At 44.7% G+C, this 20,118-nt stretch overlaps 1 protein-coding gene across 1 annotated transcript; it reads right to left on the bottom strand.

Annotated features, from left to right (window-relative positions):
• Positions 1-18,638: 18,638 nt before the first annotated feature.
• Vpreb1 (V-set pre-B cell surrogate light chain 1) lies at positions 18,639-19,589 on the bottom strand. Its single transcript, XM_052158464.1, has 2 exons — positions 19,279-19,589; positions 18,639-19,192 (listed from the first exon to the last, which is right to left on the bottom strand). Exons 1-2 carry the CDS (start codon positions 19,322-19,324, stop codon positions 18,789-18,791), a joined length of 450 nt encoding a protein of 149 aa, XP_052014424.1. The 5' UTR covers positions 19,325-19,589; the 3' UTR covers positions 18,639-18,788.
• Between the last annotated feature and the right edge of the window lie 529 nt (positions 19,590-20,118).

The following is a 20,118-nucleotide window of genomic DNA, read 5'->3' as shown; positions in this document are numbered from 1 at the left end:
CCTTTCTGAGATGGATTCTGTGATTTTGGAGTCCACAGAGCTCCGGGCTTCACTGAACATGAAGTGATGATGAAGTAACTGGCAAGCAGTGAGGCCGGCAGATGAGGAAGCCTCTGTGTCTGCTTGGCTGCTCTGCCCAGGGACGTGGTCCAACCTTATTCTTGACATTTTGATGATAATTTGGTTAGATTGATATTTAAATCATGGACTTATGATATGGATGGCTTCATCTAGCTTACTGGAGTATAAGGATTGAATTCCCCTGAAGAGGAAGAACTTTTGCTAGCTGATGGCTTTGAACTGAACAGCAATTGCTCCCTAGGCTTCCATCCTGACATCCTCTTCAGATTCTGAGCTTGCCATCCTCAAGCTGTGGTGGTGTTCTGAGTTACGCCAGTCAGGTCAATTGGAAAAAGAGAGAGACACTGCAGGAGGCATTTCAGGCCTTTACTAGCAGCAGGCCATCAGAGCTAATGACCACCTCCCCAACACGATTTTATTGATTGTTATACACAAGGCCTTTTGCAAGTCAATTCCCACACGCCAAAACCCCCCATCTGATCTGGGAATTGTCATAGGAAACCATTATCAAGCAAGCACAGCCACTGTAAGAATTCCAGGTTTGTCTTATGACTGAGGTCATAATAAGGGTCCGAAATTCCCATAAATCTCAGATAATAATCACTGACGATTTACAGGAGATCACTGAGGGCCGTAGTGGCCGTCACTCAGGAGTAAATGTCAGGCGCAATGGCTCTGTTCTGCTACAAAGCTGTGGGCATCAATTCCTGAACACACACACATACAATTTTGTTTCTCTAGAGCATGTTACTAATAAATCAGATATGTCATGTGATATCCATCAAGCACTCACAACAGTCTCTCACAAATGGGAGCATGCAGGGCTAATGCTGGCACACTCCCTGCCCAAGCTGGGAAGAAGCCTTGAGAGGGGCCTAAGATGCCTTAGGGGCCTCTTACAAGTCCACTTAGAAAATGTAAGGAAAGCCGCAGAAACAGCTCTTTGAAAATGATCTATGCCTCCATACACTGCTGCTCCTGACCCCCGGGCTCCACAGTTAGCTGTTAGCTCCTACACATGTGTTAGGCAGGAAACTTGAGGGAAACAGGGAAGTGTTCACATTCACTACAGCTTCCCTGGTGCACTGAACCCGGCACATGATGGCAGTCAGTGGGACTTCAAGATTCACAGAGTTGAGTCCAGACAGATGTTTCTGATCATGAGACATGAGACGTGAGATGCTAGGAGTAGTCAAGACTCTCTCAGTAGATAGAGTCACATAAAGATCAAAGTTCAAGTTCCAGATAGAAGATAAATCTAGTCACTAATACCCAGGCCGTGCCCCCCCACACACACACAGAGGCCAGCTAGAACTACGGGTACAGATCCATGGGCTCACAGTGACCTGAGCAGAGGGTCAGTGGGGTGAGCACTTACAGATGACCAACTGTGCCCACCACTCCAGCCCTGCCAACATTACCTGAAAGAGACATACCAAAACCCATGGCATCTGGAAAATGCCAAGCCTGGCCTTGTCCTCCACAGAGCCAAGAGCACAGTACTGAAAGGAGAGCCCGTAAAGGAGACACCTGTGTCGCACATGATAAATAAGGTTGGTACCAGAGGCCAATTAGAGCTCTTCAAACCATCTAACATCAGAAACTACTAAAATGCATATAAGTGTCACATGTAAGCACAAAAAGGAAAGCAAATACCTCTTCCTGACACCTACTCACTATGCTGGGGACATAATTTGCCTTCCAAAAGGCCATGTGTTCCTAGTTCTGTCCCTAATGTGGCAGCGGTAGTGTGAAGATGGTAGCACCTTTAAAGGTGGTGTCTAGAGGCTCAGGAGATGGTTCAGTGGCTAAAGTGCTTGGCACAGCGGGAGAGGTCCAGAGTCTGCATCCCCAGAATCACATAAAGCCCATCTATACTCCCAACACTCTGAAAGTAGGGAGTGAGGACCTCTGGAGCAAGCTGGCTACTTAGGTCAGCTACGATGAAAAGATCTGGGTTCAAGTGAAAGACCCTGCTTCAGCAATCAACTTCTGTACACCCAACATGAGTACACACACACACACACACACACATCAACATGTATACAAAAAATGCATGCATAGCACATACACATGCCAAAATGTTGGAGTTTACTGGAAAGTGGTTAGGATATTAGGGTATTCACCTATGCAGTGGTTTAGTGGAACAATACCAGAGGACTAAATGGAGATTATGATGTGAGGCCAAGTGTCTTAATACATAGGGATGTGATGCTTACAGGGGCAAGGTCCCAATATCTGCACAATGATATTAGACTTGTAGAACAAAAAATTCTCATATCTGAGATCTTCACAGTGCTGTAAAATTGCTAGAACCAAAGGTTTTGATGCCTATGGCTACCTGGAATGACAACATTTATAAAGGCTACCTATTTCTACCTTTCAGTGCTTCTACATCTGAGAGAAATGAAAGTTACTAGAGACCAGCATTTAAAAAGCTTTCCTTGCCTAACTACAATTCCTATCCATGTAGAACAAAAGAATCCTACACCAGCTGATCACTGGACACTATCTTGCTCCCAGTAATACTCTCTCTGATTTAGGACATAACTGCTTAGAAATTCTCAGTGCAGGAGGCACAGCTCACCTACTGGCTTTCTCTAATGACTCTTCTGAAATGAAGCAGGCTGCACTATCTCCACGCCCAAGCCTTGCTCTCTTCACACACAGCAGTTCCTGCACTGGCCCATCCTAAAGCAGGCTAGATCTGTATCAGTCTAAGAATCCACATGCCCAGGTCATATCGCAAAAATACAAAAAAAATATGAAAAGCCAAGATAATATGTTCCCTCCCTCTCCACACCTACCCTCTAGTATCATAGAAATGTTTTTCAATGAGAATTACTTAGATAAACCTCAGCAAACAGAACAATCATAAACTTGAACAAAGAGTCCAAGGAGTTTAAAGAAGACATTTTTTTAAAACCCTCAATGAACTTAAGCACGATAGCAAAAAGGCACCTTTAAGTTATGGCCAAGAAAAGACAAATACAGAGGGGAATCAAATGATGGGGATAACCAATTCAAAAGCTTAATTAAATTAAAAGATATAGTGAAAGTTCAAGCTGAAGTTTAAAAGGAATTGAGAAGTACAATAACCAGTCAGAAAACTCAGGGGGACCTTATAAGTAGGATCAAGTAGAAGACAGAGTATCAGAATTTTAAGGTAAAGCAAAGGAATGAGACCACACAAACAATGATTATAAAACATATTTTAATCACATGAATCAATCACGCAGGAATTATAAGATACCATGAAAAGACCAAATCTTCAGATTATAAGTATAAAGGAGAATACAAAGTCAAAGCAATAGATCAGATCTTCAATAGGATTAAAGAAGAGAATCTCCCCCAGATTAAAGGGAAACACACACATACAGATACAAGAAACACTGAGAATACCAAAATGACAGAACCAGAAAAGAAAGTCTCCATATAGTCAAGGTCAGAATGGAACTGACAAGATGAATGTGTATATAAAGACGCTTTTTAGACTGGTTTACAGACAGGGGCCCTGATAGTCCAACAGTCCCTGTCTCCCAGAACCCAAGAGTTGTCCACTCCATGAGCTGGATGTCTTGTTCTTCTCAGCTCTAAAGGAATGAAGGGATGCCTCTCTAGCAGGAAGACGCACTTGCCACGCCCCTGTATCTACATGTCTTTCATGTGCCTTTTCTTTGGCTCTTTTTCTTGTTTGGTTATTTTTATCCTATTCCAATTTTGGATTTTTTTTTATCTTATTGCATTTTATTTTGTTAAAATATATTACAATAAGCCTATGATTATTCCTTAGATGCCATGTAGTTAAAAAAAATATATAGTATTATATATTAAAAATCCCAGCGTGGGCTTCTTCCCTGCCTTAGACCAGTTATGTTCCTGGATGAAAGACACACACTGTTGTGATCATAAAAAGAGAAAGAGGCCTGTATTAGTCAGGGTCTTGGCTCTTTTCCTGGAGGAGTGACCCAAACCTTCATCCCTGATGGGTCTGTGTCCTTTGTCATCCTGCTTGGATTAGGCTGTTGTAGTTTCCCATTGACTTTAATCACAGGACATGGTAGTACTAAGAGACGCCCTAGGGAATCTCCTGCACTCCAGACATAATCCTGTTTACCTCCATTATGGAGAGGCAATCCAATTTCTCCAGGGTAAACTGAATCTATCACCCCTCCTAACACTGTTATTCCTTTCTTAGCCTGTTGGTTTAAGGGCATTAGAAGCCCAAAATGGCCAGGGGGAGATCTGAGCTTCCAGTTCAATGGAATGTTTGTTGTGGCTCCTGGTAGGAGCACTCCCTCTTCTGGAACCAAAACTTCTAGGCCAGCAGAACCTAAAGTTGTGGGGACAGGAAGCAAAATAGTTCCTAGAGGGTCACTAGGAGTGATAGAAAGTGGAGCTATTCCCCTTTTCCACCCCTTGATTCCTGAACCCATGGATCCTGGCTATGGGAGAAACTGTACCATATTATCGGACACTGAATCAAAGCATATGCTGTCTTCTGAAGAATTCTGCACCAGTCTTCCATGCTGTTGCCACCTAATTGGCCCTGTAACTCTGTGTTCAAAAGGCCATTCCATCTTTCTATCAGACCAGCTGCTTCAGGATGATGGGGAACATGGTAAGACCAGTGAATTCCATAATCGTGGGCCCACTGTCGCACTTCTCTGGCTGTGAAATGAGTTCCTTGGTCAGAAGCAATACTGTGTGGAATACCATGACGATAGATAAGGCATTCTGTGAGTCCACAGATGGTGGTTTTGACAGAAGCATTACATGCAGGAAACACAAATCCATAACCAGAATAAGTATCTACTCCAGTAAGAATAAAACATTGTCCTTTCCACAGGGGAAGTGATCCGAAATAGTCAACCTGCAACCAGGTTCCTGGCTGGACACCTCGAGGAATGGTGCCATATCTGAGGCTCAGTGTTGGTTTCTGCTGTTGGCAGATCTGGCATTCAGCAGCAGCTGTAGCCAGGTCAGCCTTGGTGAGTGGAAGTCTGTGTTGTTGAGCCTAAGCATAACCTTCATCTCAGCCACCATGGCCACTTTGTTCATGTGCCCATTGGGCAATGATGGGGATGGCTGGAGGAAAAGGCAGACTCCAGAGAACAGGTCATCTTATGCACTTGATCACTGAACTCCTCCTCAGCTGAAGTCACCTTTTGGTGAGCATTTACATGGGAGACAAATATCTTCACATCCTTTGCCCATTTGGAGAGATCTATCCACATTCTACTTCCCCAGATGTCTTTCTCACCAATTTTCTAATTGTGATCTTTCCACGTCCCTGACCATCCAGCCAATCCATTGGCTACAGCCCATGAGTCAGTGAACAATCGTACATCTGACCATTGCTTCTTCCAAACAAACCATAATACCATATGTACTGCCCGAAGTTCTGCCCACTGTGAAGATTTTCCTTCACTTGTATCTTTCAGGGTTGTCCCAGAAAGGGGTTGTAATGCTGCAGCTGTCCACTTCTGGGTGGTGCCTACATAACGTGCAGAGCCATCAGTAAACCAGGTCCTAGTCTTCTACTCTTCAGTCAGCCAGTAATAAGGAACACCCCACGAGACTATGGGCACATGCTTAGCGGCAGATGGCATTGTAACAGGAGTAGAAACCATGGGCATCTGAGCAACTTCTTCATGTAACTTGCTTGTGCCTTCAGGACCTGCTCTGGCCCGATCACGTATATACCACTTCCATTTGATAATAGACTGCTGCTGTGCATGCCCTACTTTATGACTTGGAGGGTCTGATAGCACCCAGCTCATGATGGGCAGTTCAGGTCGCATAGAAACTTGGTGTCCTATTGTCAAACGTTCAGTTTCCACTAAGGCCCACTAGCAGGCCAAGAACTGTTTTTCAAAGAGAAGGAGGACAGGTGATTAATGGAGTTTTGTCTGATGTCTGACTCACAGTAGGTCCAGAATATCCCCAAACACATCCTATGGTCATTTCCCCAGTTCCAGAATGTATAATTGGGATAGATACACTCAGAAATTGGCAGAATTCTCACATTGGTTCCCTGACCTGGAGTGAGGGTTATTATGGTTGGAAAGGTGAAATGGAAGCTTTTAGAGTTGCCTCTGCCAAAGAAAATAGTGAAACAAAAACAGTATCGTATTCCTGTAAGGAATAATTGTCTGGAGATGCCAGTAGAGCTTTGCTCCAAAATCCCAAATGTCTCTTCTGTGATTCACCTACAGGGGCCTGCCAGAGGCTCCAAACAACATCTCTATTTGTCACTAACACCTTAAGTACCATCGGGGCTACTGGATCATATGGTCCAAGTGGTAGAGAAGCCTGCACAGTAGCCTGGACTTGTTGAAGAGCCTTCTCCTGTTCCAGGCCCCACACAAACCTAGCAGCTTTCTGAGTCACTTGGTAAATAGGCCTGAATAACACACCTAAGTGAGGAATGTGCTGTCTCCAGAATCCAAATAGACCCACTAAATGTTGTGCTTTTTTTCTTGGTGGTGGGAGGGGCCAGGTACAATACCTTATCTTTCACCTTAGAAGGAATATCTCTGCATGCCCCACACCACTGTACTTCTAAGAATTTCACTGAGGTAGATGGACCTTGAATTTTGGTTGGATTTATTTCCCAACCTCTGATATGCATATGTGTTACCAATGAATCCAAAGTGGTTGCTACTTCCTGCTCACTTGGTCCAATCAGCATAGTATCATCAATATAGTGCACCAATGTGATGTTTTGTGGAAGAGACAAATGATCAAGATCCTTTCTAACTAAGTTATGACACAGGGCAGGAGAGTTAATATATCCTTGAGGCAAAACTGTAAAGGTACACTGCTGGCTTTGCCATCTGAAAGCAAATTGCTTCTGGTGGTCCTTAGGGACAGGTACTGAGAAGAAGGCATTTGCCAGGTCAATAGCTGCATACCAGGTACCAAGAGATGTGTTAATTTGCTCAAGTAATGAAACTATATCTGATACAGCAGCTGCAATTGGAGTTACTACCTGATTTAGTTTTCCATAGTCAACTGTCATTCTCCATGATCCATCTGTCTTCTGCACTGGCCAGATAGGAGGGTTAAAGGGAGATGTGGTGGGAACCACCACCTCTGCATCTTTCAAGTCCTTGATAGTGGCAGTAATTTCTGCAGTTCCTCCAGGAATACGATACTGTTTTTGTTTCACTATTTTCTTTGGCAGAGGCAACTCTAAAAGCTTCCATTTCACCTTTCCAACCATAATAACCCTCACTCCAGGTCAGGGAACCAATGTGAGAATTCTGCCAATTTCTGAGTGTATCTATCCCAATTATACATTCTGGAACTGGGGAAACGAGCACAGGATGTGTTTGGGGATATTCTGGACCTACTGTGAGTCAGACATCAGACAAAACTCCATTAATCACCTGTCCTCCATAAGCCCCTACTCTAACTGGAGGGCCACAATGTTTCTTGGGATCTCCGGAGATCAGTGTCAGTTCAGAACCAGCATCCAATAGACCCTGGAAAGTCTGATTATTTCCTTTCCCCCAGTGTATGGTTACCCTTGTAAAAGGCCATAGGTCCCTCTAGGGAAGAACTGGAGAAAGACTAACAGCAAAACTTTTAGATGTCACTGGGCGGTGGTGGCGCATGCCTGTAATCCCAGTACTCGGGGAGGCAGAGGCAGGCAGATTTCTGAGTTCAAGGCCAGCCTGGTCTACAGAGTGAGTTCCAGGACAGCCAGGGCTATACAGAGAAACCCTGTCTTGAAAAAAACCAAATCCAAAAAACAAACAAACAAAAAAACAAAACCAAAAAAAAAAAAAAACCTTTTAGGTGTCTTATCTAGAACCTTCCTCAGAGGAACCTGGCCACCCCTTCATTTAAGGAGTTCTGGATCTGCAGACTGGCTCAAGTGTGGAAATTGATTCACTGGCTGAGACTGCCTTTTGCCATGATCTAATGTATCCTTTCTTTCATTTGTTTGAGAGTTTTTCTGCCTATACAGGTCAAACAGATATGCTGTAGGTTTCCTATCTTTTTCATGCCTGGAAACACCATGATTGATTAGCCAGTACCAAAGGTCCAAATGAGTCATGTCATTATAAATTCCACCTCTCTTGCACTGACCATTATGGGGTATGTCATTATAAACATTGTTTTGTCTACCCAGTCCATTATAATAACTATGATCACCTTGTCTCTGGTGATTCAATGCTGCCACTAGGCCCTCGTTAAACCCATGAATGTACTTCATCTAATTGAGCAGGAACATCTCCAACCCTAAGGTCTGGCACAAGGAAAAGGGCAAGAACAAAAATCTTTAAATGTGCTGGTGCCCCTCTCATCAGAAAGACAAATACCATAGTCAAAGAAAGTCAGAGTCAGAAAGACAAATACCCTAATCTTTCTCACACACAGAACCTGGATTTAAATTATACATGTGTATGTGATTATAAGTGATGTGTTTGTTAAAAGATAAAGGGGAGGGTTATGTTCTGGTGGATGTGTGGGGAGGTGTTGGAAAGGGGAAAATCCAGGGTTATCTGTGGGACAGGAGGCCAGTCGGAGCAGACACAGGAAGCAGGGGTCAGGGTGGTCACAGATGTGGAGAGCGGAATGTATAATAACAAAGTACTGAGAAGACTAGGCTGACTCCATGACAGATTTCAAATTGCAGTTAAGGAAACTAGGCCTAAAAACTGGGCAAGTCCAGGCAAGTCTAGGAAAGTCAATTACTAATAGAAAAACCCCAGGCTCCCGCCTTCATGCCCAGGTAATGGAATGTCCCAGCCACCTGGCCTGAAGCAAGAAAAACAGCAGTTTCCATACTTCCTCAGCTACTTTCTCAGAAACAGCCTCCACACCCCAACAATGGAATGGCCATAGGATGGACCCAACAGATTGACATAGAGATCACCTACCCCAGAATTCCCTGATGTACTTTAAATCACTCGGGTGTGTCTCTATTCTGGTAATGGGAGACCCTAGCATGCTGGACTTCTGCAGAATAAACATTCTTTGTGTTTACATACTATTTGAGTCTGGGGTGTCATTCTTCGACAAATCATGGACCCTTACAGTACAATGACACAAATGAATAAAAATGACAAAATGAAGCCCATTACATCATATGGTACCCTGAGACATAATTTTTAAAGATAGAAAAAAATGGGACTCAGTGATCATGAGCACTTGTTACCAGAGGCCCCAAGTATGGTTCTTAGCATGCACACACACACACACACACACACACACACACACAAAATAATTTCAAGAAAATAATTTCTTAAATGAAAAATAAATTGCAAACTGTGGAAAAGACTTGTCCCTTGGTATCCATGGTATGTGGCTCAAGGACCCTCAAATACTAAAGACATGTCCCTTGTAAAGAATGTCATGTTTGCTTATGGCCGCCTTTATTAATTACTGGTTTATAATGAGAAATGTGCAGTTCTTGCCAATCCCACACCAGGTGTGCTAACTCAGGTATTTCCAAGTTAGACTCCTGTACTCCAGCATAGATTTTAACAGGTGCCTCAGTTACAGGTGCCAGAGACATTCATTCTGCAGTTTTCAGAAGAAACCTAGTAAGACTCTAGTGAGTCTTAACTTACCGGAGAACCCTGAGTGAACAACATGGAGATGGGAATCAATACAAAAGCAAAAGGAATTTTATTTAATATAGCACTGACCTTACATTATGTTTAGATTCCATTTTAATAGTAGCTTTAGGTTTTGACTTCTCCTCAGCTACAGACCTTGGAGAAATCGGGTGGTCAACAGTCACTGTGCCCTGCCAGAAGAAGAAACATCTTACAGCTGCAGAATGCCCAGGCTTTAAGGAAAATCCCTCTTGCCTTGTTTCTTCCCCTGCCTGTGTAAATTCCCTGAGACAATACAGTTGTTGATCAGGAAGCCTGTCTTGGGCTTCTTTGTGTCTCCTGACCTTTCCATTCTCTCCCCTTCTCTCTTAGGGTCCCCCGTTGAAAACCCCTGCAGGCCAGGGCAGCTGCTGTCCAGTGAGGGACCCTTTCTTGAGTAAGGATAACAGAGAATGTCATCTTCAAAGAGCAGCTGCTCATCTCCAGGAACCACCGACTCACAAGGTCGATACAGGTTCATCATAGATCACTGCAGAAACACCCATCGGTGAGCTGACCTGGGGTAAGTCAGATGACACATTATGGGGCAGGTATTAAGTAAGCACAAGGTTTTTCTTAATTGTCTCAAGGAGGCCCTCAAGATGCGGAGAACTCGGGTTAAAAAAAAAAGATCTTCACAAATTTTTTGTTTTTATTTCTGATATCTGCCTCTGTTTTCCTCAAGAGGGCACCATTAATGAAGGATGCTGGAAGTGAACCTTCTTCTTATTGTAAAATAATAATTGATCTTAAAGATTGTTTCAAGTAATCACCACCGTTTTGTCTTTAGCCTTCCTGTAATTAATTTTAAAGGACCTATGCCCCCGTTCCAGTGACCTGTTCTTCCACAGGGGATGGCTAACAGCCCCACCCTTTGCCAAAAATTTGTTGCTTTAGCTGTTGACCCCCTTTATGAGGCTTGGCCTTCTATATATATTATACCTTATATAGATGATATTCTTTTGGCTGGTTCAAATACATCAGATCTTGTATTATGCTATAAAGATTTAACAAAAAGGCTTCAACTTCGTGGCCTCCAAATAGTTCCTGATAAATTTCCATTATGTGACCCTCATTCTTATTTGGGCTTTGAGTTAAGAAGTTCCAAAATACTTCCTCAAAAAAATCATTTAAAGGTTGATCATTTGAACACATTAAATGATTTTCAAAGATTATTGAGGGATATTAATTGAATCCATCCTTACTTAAAATTGACCACTAGAGATTGTAAGCCTTTATTTGACATCCTTAAAGGTGATACTGACCCAACTTCTCCTCAAACTTTAACATCTTTGGCCAGGAAGGCCTAGAGCTAGTAGATTCTGCCATTCAGCAACAAGGTGTTTCCTTTATTGATTATCAACAGCCCTTGTTTTCTAATTTGTGCAACATCCTTTTAGCCCACAGGGGGTATTTTGGCAATCACAGGGGCCTCTCATGTGGACACATCTCCCAGATTCACCCTCCCATGTTTTAACCCCCTTTCCATGTTTGGTTGCTTCCATTATTCACTTGGGTAGAGAACAGAGCTGCCAATACTTTGGCAAAGATTCTGATATTTTCCCTTTACAAATTGTTCCCTTTACAAAAGGACAAATAGATTGGTTGATGCAAACCACTGATGATTGGCCAATTTTTTGCATTTCTTTTAGAGGAGAAACAAATAATCACTATCCTACAAATAAACTGTTACAGTTTTCTAAAATTCATCCCTTAGTTTTTCCTGTTAGAACTTCCTCTAAACCCCTTCAGGATGCTCATTTGGTTTTCACTGATGGTTCCTCCATCAGCATGGCTGCCCTGGTTATAGATAACCAAACTTTTACCTTTAAAACACCATATAAGTCTGCTCAGCTGGTTGGATTATTTGCCATATTCAAGTGTTTAAAAAATTACCTAACAATGCTTTTAATGTATACACTGATAGTGCTTATGTTGCTTTTTCAGTTCCCTTATTGGAGAGTGTCATCTTTTATTAAAGCCTCTACTAATGCCACCCCACTTTTCCAGAAATTACAAGATTTAATTATTACTAGGAGTCTCCCCTTTTTTATTGGTCATCTTAGAGCCCATTCTGATCTGCCTGGACCACTTGCCCAGGGCAATGCTCGGGCAGATGCTGCCACTCAACTTACTTTTCCAGTCTTGATTGGATCCTTGGAACAGGCACAAAGGGCTCATGTATTACATCATCTAAATGCTCAAACTCTTCGCCTACTTTTGAAAATTACTAGGGAACAGGCACAGCAAATCGTTAAAGGTTGCCCAAGCTGTGTTGCCTTCCTGTCTACACCCCATTGGGGAGTTAACCCTTGTGGCCTGGTTTCTAATGACATTTGGCAGGTGGATGTCACACACCTGCCTAAGTTTGACAAATCTAAATATTTACATGTTACTATTGATACATTCAGTGGATTTATTTTTGCCTCCTTACATGTTGGAGAAGCTTCAAAACTGTGACTGCCCATGTCTTAAATTGCCTTTCCTTGATGGGCAGATCTAAGGTTATTAAGACTGACAACGGCCCTGGATGTATTGGAAAGAATTTCCAACCCTTTTGTTTACAATTAGATATAAAACATGTTACTGGTATCCCATATAACCAACAAGGTCAGGGCATTGTTGAGAGAGCCCATCAGACCATTAAAAATATCATTCAAAAATTAAAAAGGAGTGAGCTTTATCCTACCCTCACAATACCCTACATCATGCCTTGTTTATTCTTAATTTTCTTAATTTAGATGCCATGACCTTTCCAAAGTTCCTGAGCTGACCTCTTCGACTTCAAGAGGGCCTTGGGTCCTTCTAGACACGAGATCTTCTGTTGTCAGTAACTAGCTGTGAGAATGGTCTTCATGAGCCAGGGTTGAAGCCTAGTTGAGAATTGAACCCAGTCAGATTTAGCTAAAGGTTGTTCAAAGACCTTTGTTAGTTTGGACCAGCTACAACCTACTTCTAACAGCCCAGAAAATGTGGAGAGCACACCCCAGCGGGATTACAGGCTAGGTCAGAAAGCGGGGAAGTGCAGGAAGAACACAGAATAAAGCAAAATAAACATAAGGGCTTGTTGTTGGATGATAAAAATCTAAGGGCCACCCTGTAAGACCCCGGGAGCTCCTGAGACCCCCTCCCCACTCTGGGTCTCAGGACCTTTCTCAGGAGGGAATGTTTGAGCCGCTGATACATGTCCGAGGTCTCAGTTCTTAGAACCCCACAGCCTGCTTCTCACGGCTGCCAGGAGTCCTCTTGGTCATTGAGTCGGTGCAGTCCCGGGTAGTGAGTGGGTCCCGACACTCTGGGGACCCGCCCTCTCCAGCAGCTCTCCTGCTCAGAAGGTTCCCCACACGCCCGCCCTCACGCAGCGGCTCCTTCAAGCTCTCCTTCTCCAGGCCCCTCTTGGTCACAGCCCACAGTCACTTGTTTCAACTGTCAGACAACAGAGGATGGTAATGTGACCGAGGAGAACAATGGACAAACAGAACCATGGGGAGACAGACGTACAGAGACAGAGCGTGGCCAGTCACAGAGGGAAAAGAAATCCGAGCAGCTTCCCAGTCTGAGGGAATCACAGTGACCCCAGCAGCTAAGGAGAGCTAACGAGTAACCAAGGGTTCATTGGCTGGCATTTCATTGCTTGCTCGCTCGCTCCTTGCCTGCCTCTCATCTCCTAGAGAGTTTATCACACACCGAGGATCCAGCCAGCTGGGAATTTGTAAGAGTCTTGCTAAAAAAAAAATAAAATAAAACAGAGCTGCGAGGCAGGTGCGAACTGTAATGAGGAAAACAGCCTGTCTGCCCTCTGGAGGGGGATAACAACCGCAGAGCGGCCAGGAAACAGATGTCCAGTGAGGGGGAGGGGAGATGGCTGTGGCCTCAGCATCAGTGCAGACGGAGGGAGGACCAAATCCAGGAGCAGGAAGTCCTCCCAGCATAAACAGCTTGAGTGAAGGCTTGGAGGCCACCAGGCAAACCAGGCACCTGATCAATGGCGGTTAGCTGAACACGGCAGAGACGGACCTTCCAGACGAAAGGGACAAGGAACGGGACTTTACAACCAGGATCTGGCCAGTGTCCAAAGGCTGGATGGTGGGGAACCTGACTTCTGCCCCTCAGTCTGAGCTCTTTTCATACACCATATGCAGTTGTGTGGGTCTCAGCAGAGATAAGCCACAGCGGCGAAATACACGTTGAATTTCAAAGGCAGAGTAGCAAACGTATCCTAAATGTAATACTTTTAATAAGCAATTCAACTGGCACATGTTCTGTTAAATAAAACATATAATTATAGATCATTTCACCTGTGTTTTCTTGTTTTTTATTCTCAAAGACAATTTTATTAGCATTTTAAAAGAAAAACAACAGGACTAAAGAGATAGCTCAGTGGTTAAGAGCTCTTCCAGAGGTTCTGAGTTCAATTCCCAGTAACTACATGGTAGCTCACAATGCCCTATACTGGAATCTGATGCACTCTTCTGGCATGTATGCATACACACAGATAGGGAACTCATGCATAAAATAAAAATATTTTTTAAAAAAATCTTAAAAGAAAAACAATAGGGTAGGCAGACTGTAAATATCAGCAACTGTCCAAAGGCGAAACAGAGATAGAGAAGAAGAAAGAAAATTGCTCTGAGAGTCAGCAAAAAGCCACCTAGCAGAAAGGTAGATTCAGAGAAAAAGTTTAAAAAAAAAAAAAGTACAGAGAAAGTATGTTTGCATTCTGGCCCACCTCCCAGGTCAGGACTCAGATGAGGGGATCTCACTGTATTGCCTAGGCTAACCTCAAGAAAATTTTTCTGCCTCAGCCTCCTGTGTAGCCAGGACTACAGATTCGTGACAAAATGCATAGTTGCCTTTTTTTTTTTTTTTAATGTAGCCACTAGAAAATGGGAGCTACAGATGTGGTTGTCCCACATGCTTAGAACACAGGGCGCAGGCAGAGGTGGAGTGAAGGCAAGTCTGGGGGAAGGAATGGTAAGGTAGATGAAAGTCAGGACAAGCAGGGTGAGAGGCAGAAGGTCCAGTGGTGGCCGGGTGAGAAATAAAACTGACAGGGAGGAAGAGCAGGCCACACCCATGACCGCTGAGCATTTCATGTAGATTATTCAGTTAGGCGGTCAAGATATTGATAAAGAAACACCCACATTGCTCATTGACTAAGAGAAGGCAAGCTGCTACCTATCTGACACCGTAAGTCCTCCTGAGTAGAGGTCATGGAACTGGAAGGCACTCTCCACGCTGCCAAAAGGAGAGAAGTAAACGGTCTCAGTCAGGGTTTCTATTCCTGCACAAACATCATGACCAAGAAGCAAGTTGGGGAGGAAAGGGTTTATTGAGCTTACACTTCCACATTGCTGCTCATCACTAAAGGAAGTCAGGACTGGAACTCAGGCAGGTTAGGAAGCAGGAGCTGATGCAGAGGCCACGGAGGGATGTTCCTTACTGGCTTGCTTCCCCTGGCTTGCTCAGCCTGCTCTCTTATAGCACCCAAGAACACCAGCCCAGGGATGGTACCACCCACAAGGGGCCCTCCCCACTTGATCACTAATTGAGAAAATGCCCCACAGCTGGATCTCATGGAGGCACTTCCCCAACTGAAGCTCCTTTCTCTGTGATAACTCCAGGCTGTGTCAAGTTGACACACAAAACCAGCCAATACATAAACCCAGCTATAAACTCTTGTACCTACAAAAATGACCTGCCTGCCAGGTCTGCTGGTGCAGCAGTGGTACAGAGCTTGTGAGAGTAACTACCCAATATCTGTCTTCAGTTAAGGCCCACTCTAAGATGGGACCCATACCAACACTGATTAGGTGGTCAAAAGCATGAGACTAGATAGGTCATGAACCTAGAATAGAAACTAATGTTCTGCCAAAGGACTGTGGCAATAAAGACTAGTAATGAGATCCTGCTATACTCATAGACCCTACCGTGCTCAGCCATCAGCAGACAAGCCTCCTCCTGCAGCAGACGGAAACACACATAGAGATGCGCCGCCAGACATGCAGAGAGAGGCCTCAGAACAGCAGCCCTAAAGGAATGTCCCCACGAAATGCCTCCCCTCAGGGCTCAGAGAGCTCTACAGAAAAGGAGAAAGAGAGGACAAGCCAGAGGGGTGGAAGGAAGCCAGGCCTTCTAGGCACGGCAGCGCTGGTGCACATGGGCGCTCAGAGACTGTGGCAGCCAGCATAGAGTCTACACAGATCTACACCAAATGAGGCCCTGGAGCTGAAAGGAAAGTAGACACAGTCCCTAACTTAGAGGCTATCTCAATTCATAGCCACCTGCAAATGAAAATAGACACAGTCCCTAACTTAGATGCTACCTCAATTCATAGCCACCTGCAAATGAAAATATCGTTTTTTTTTTTTCTCTGAAGGAGTCTTGCTGGGGAAATAAACCACTCTTAGATGACAACACAACACAGTCAACAGAATCTTTGGAGGTTTTTCTTGAAATGTTAAGTATGTATGTCAGGGTACATTGTGTAAAGATGTGTCTCTTTATATTCAATTGTTTATTCTGTACCAGCAGAGAGCTATACACTGACAGGATCTTGGTATTTTTTTAAAGATTGATTTATTTATTATTTATATGAGTACATGTAACTGTCTTCAGACACACCAGAAAATGTTTACATTACAAATGGTTGTGAGGTGAGCCACCATGTGGTTGCTGGAAATTGAACTCAGGGCCTCTGAAAGAACAGTCAGTACTCTTAACAGCTGAGCCATCTCTCCAGTCCAATTATGGTATTATTATTTCTATGGTCTCGTATTTTGTAAATATTTGTCCTTCCTCACTGGCCTAGAGACAATCTTCAATTGTATCTGACTGGCTGTAATAAAGATCTAATGGCCAATAGCTGGGCGGGATATGGGGAGGGAGAGAGGGACAAGGAGAACGAGGGGGGAGCGCAGAACTGGGACATCTGCACCAGTCTACATGGAGGTGAGGGGATGGAGCAGAGCAGAGGTAGCCATGTGGTGGGACATCGCGCCAGAATTAGTTAAGCTAGACACATGGCTCTGGCTGGGAGACTGCCCTAGCTAAAAGCCTAAACTTTAAAATAGTAAAAAGCCTCTTATTTATACTGCTGGTGGCTCAGAAGCCCATATACATATTATATATATATATATATTGGCAGGGGGGGGGAGATTCGAGACAGAGTTTCTCTGTGTAGCCCTGGCTGTCCTAGAACTCACTCTGTAGACCAGGCTGGCCTCCAACTCAGAAATCTGCCTGCCTCTGCCTCTCAGGTGCTGGGATTAAAGACGTGCGCCACCACTGCCGGCTATATTCTTTGTGTATATTCTGACTTCCGGTTTTTATGGGATTCCTTAGTGTTCCAGCATGTGTCTCTGTCGATATTTGTTTCTCATGCTTTTTCTTTGGCTCGTTTTTTGCTTGGCTATTTGTTTAGTAGTTTTGTCCTATTCCAATTTGTTCATTATTACTATTATTTCTTAGATGCCTTTTGCTTTCTAAAGAGAGACAGGAAAGGTTCGGATCTGGATGGGGGGGAGGAAGAACTGGGAAGAACAGGGGAAGGGAAACTATGAAAAAAATCTCATTTCAAAAAGATAATGCACAAAAAAGTGTGTGGACCTTCCACTTTATATATTAAATTTATTTTGATATAATTCTTGGTGATGACATTAATAAGCTTATTGTCTTACACTGTTTGGTGTTCCCCCAGCCCCTGTGAACATGGATGTGCATGCATGCTTTTGTGTGTGTCTGTGTGTGTGTGTGTGTGTATATGAAGTCACGATTTCTAACTATTCTTACAATGTGCTCATTAGCATTATTTAACTATAGTTATTGTTACTACTTTTGTCTTTCGACTTTAACACAGTGACGATTCACTTATGAACCAGCTGAGTGATTATTTCACAGTATGGTAGTGGCACATGCCTTTTTTAGTTCTAGCACTCAGGAGGCAGAGATAGGCAGATTTCTGAGTTCAAGAACAGCTTGGTCTACACAAAGAAACTCTGCCTCAAAAACTCTAAAATAAAATATTAAAAAAGAATGATTTCTTGTTATATATGTATATATGTGTCGCGCCCAGCCTCGCCAGCAAGGAAAGACGCAACACTGGGGAGTTTTCTTCCTCCTTGCAGTTTATTTCGGGAACCTTGAACAAAGCTTACTTTTCTTATTCTTCTTATTGGCGGCCCCAGCCCTCTCGCTGCCGCCCTTATACAGCCTTACAGCCTCGCCTGCAGAAGATAGATAGTGCGCTGCTTCCTAATAGGTGAACTAAGTGAATTCTTCATTAGCATGTAAGTGTGATAACAAATACAGCTCACTGCGCATGTACTAAAGTTGATTTACCACCAGGGAGCTGCATCCGGCCAGCGCCATCTTGTAATGGAGATGAACAAAAGGTGGCTTATATATATATATATGTGTGTGTGTGTGTGTGTGTGTGTATGTGCACATACACATACACATACACATACACATACATATACATATATTAATGCTAGCTGGCCCACTACTCCTCCAACGTGCATCTCAACAACCCCAGGCCTTCACTGCTCTCTGGAGCCATCCGGGGAGGATTCACCTTGGAGAGCATGTGCTGTGTACTGCATCAGGCAGCAGGGGCCACACCCACAACACACATGACAAAGGTCTGTCCATCCCAAAACGCCTCTAGTAACCTGCTCCACACCTGTCACTTGGCACCTGCTCTCCCCCAAAGCAGAGGCCCAGTGGTGGCATTTGCTGGGCTCTTTACTCTTTAACTGTGGAGGTGACAACAGGAGACCCTGTCCTTTGCAAGGTCCCCCTCCAAGACGTTTTTATCATCCATTTGCCCGTGATCATAACAACAGGGCTCAGACAAATGCTCAGCCTCAGAGATGGGTACCTGGCCAAACTGAGCATGACCTTTGACCACAAACCAGCCAAACCAAAGTCAGTAAAAACAGCTTTAATTCTACAATCCAGCCCCCGATGGGGCTCATAGTGACACCGCAATACAAGGAAAAGCTGGATGGCTCCAGCTTCCTGGCTCTGCGAAGCCCCGCGTTCTACCCCTCCTTCCCATACCAGACTAGCCGAGCAAAGCAAACTGCGTCTTCAGTTCAGGGTGGGGATGTCTCCAGATCCCGAGTCGGTGGGCTGCTCTTCTCCTTCCCACTCCCTCTCCGTGCTCCTCTTTTCCTGGCTCCGGAGCCCCACGGCGCAGTAATACACGGCCTCGTCCTCGGGCTGCAGTTCCGAGATGCTCAGATACCCCAGGTTCCTGGCCGGATCTTTGGACCCGGAGAAGCGAGGGGGGACATTGGGACCCTGGTGCTTGTCTGAGTGTGAGAAGAATCTCAGCAGGAACCTGGGAGGGTGGCCTGGCCTCTGCTGGTACCAGTAAATGCTGTAAACGCCGATGTCATGGCTGCTGCTCAGGGTGCAGGTGAGGCGGATGGTGGCTCCCAGGGAGGAAGAGGCTGATGAAGGCTGATGCAGCGTGGGCTGAGGGCCACAACCTGAGAAGACAGACGCGTGCCCATCACTGGGGCAGAGCAAGGCCAGCGGAGGGCCAAGGAGGCTCGGGCCCCAAGAGTTCCCTTACCTGTGAGGTGGGCCAGCAGCACGAGCAGGACAGCCGTCCAGGCCATGGCTCCAGACCCGCAGGCAGCACCCTGCCCCCTCCAGCCGCCCCACCGCTCCTGGGCCCTGACCAGCTGGGGAGCACTGTCCTCCCTGCTCTGAGGAGAGGGTCATTGCACCCCTGGTTCCTGCTCACCTCCCTCCCAGGCTTTCTGAGCTCTGTAACGGCACTTTCCAGAATGGTCTAATGGAAGCCTTTGTGGCTCTGGGTTTGACCCAGGGAAGGAAGCACCTGCTAGAAAGTCACGGGCCAGAACCCAGGAGCTGCTGGTGGGCTCGGCTCCCTGAGGGAGAGAGACCTCAACTCCCCGCTGAGTGGCTGAGCTCACGGAAGCAGATCTGTAGTTCATGTTGAAGTGCCTGGTGAAAGGGATGAGAGTTCTCTCCTTAAACCTAAGCCCTCATATCAGACCTCAGAAATGTGTAGGAGCAGTCACCGCGCCTCTTTAGATGTTCCTCTACCATATGTGAGCACGCTGAATAAGTCTCCTTTCTCTGCTTTTTAGTATTATTTATCTCTTTTAATTACATTTTTATTTTCATTCCTTTTGTGTTCACAGGGCCAGCTTGACAGCCATTGTCTCTGCCTGCTGAGCCATCTTACAGGCTCTTACTTGTCTCTTTGATTGATTGACGATGTGTGCCCTATCCTAGCTTGTTGGGGCTGTCAGAGCCAGTCTTGGTAACAAAAGGATGGCTTAAAACCAGAAGTTTGAGGCCAGCCTGGGTCCACAGTGAGTTCCAGGACAACCTTGGCCACATAATGAGAATTTGAAAATAAATAGATAATTTTTTAAGACAG

This window comes from Apodemus sylvaticus, chromosome 15, assembly GCF_947179515.1.
Source record: "Apodemus sylvaticus chromosome 15, mApoSyl1.1, whole genome shotgun sequence".
NCBI classification, from domain to species: domain Eukaryota; kingdom Metazoa; phylum Chordata; class Mammalia; order Rodentia; family Muridae; genus Apodemus; species Apodemus sylvaticus.
Note: the sequence above shows the minus strand (reverse complement) of the source record. Positions and strands in the feature narration are given on the sequence as shown.

Bases quoted from the DNA above. Each gene is read 5' to 3' on its own strand.
- Vpreb1 (XM_052158464.1), bottom strand. From the start codon at position 19,324: ATGGCCTGGACGGCTGTCCTGCTCGTGCTGCTGGCCCACCTCACAG. The intron at 19,193-19,278 runs GTAAGGGAACTC...CTGTCTTCTCAG, and splicing joins GCTGCTGGCCCACCTCACAG to GTTGTGGCCCTCAGCCCACG.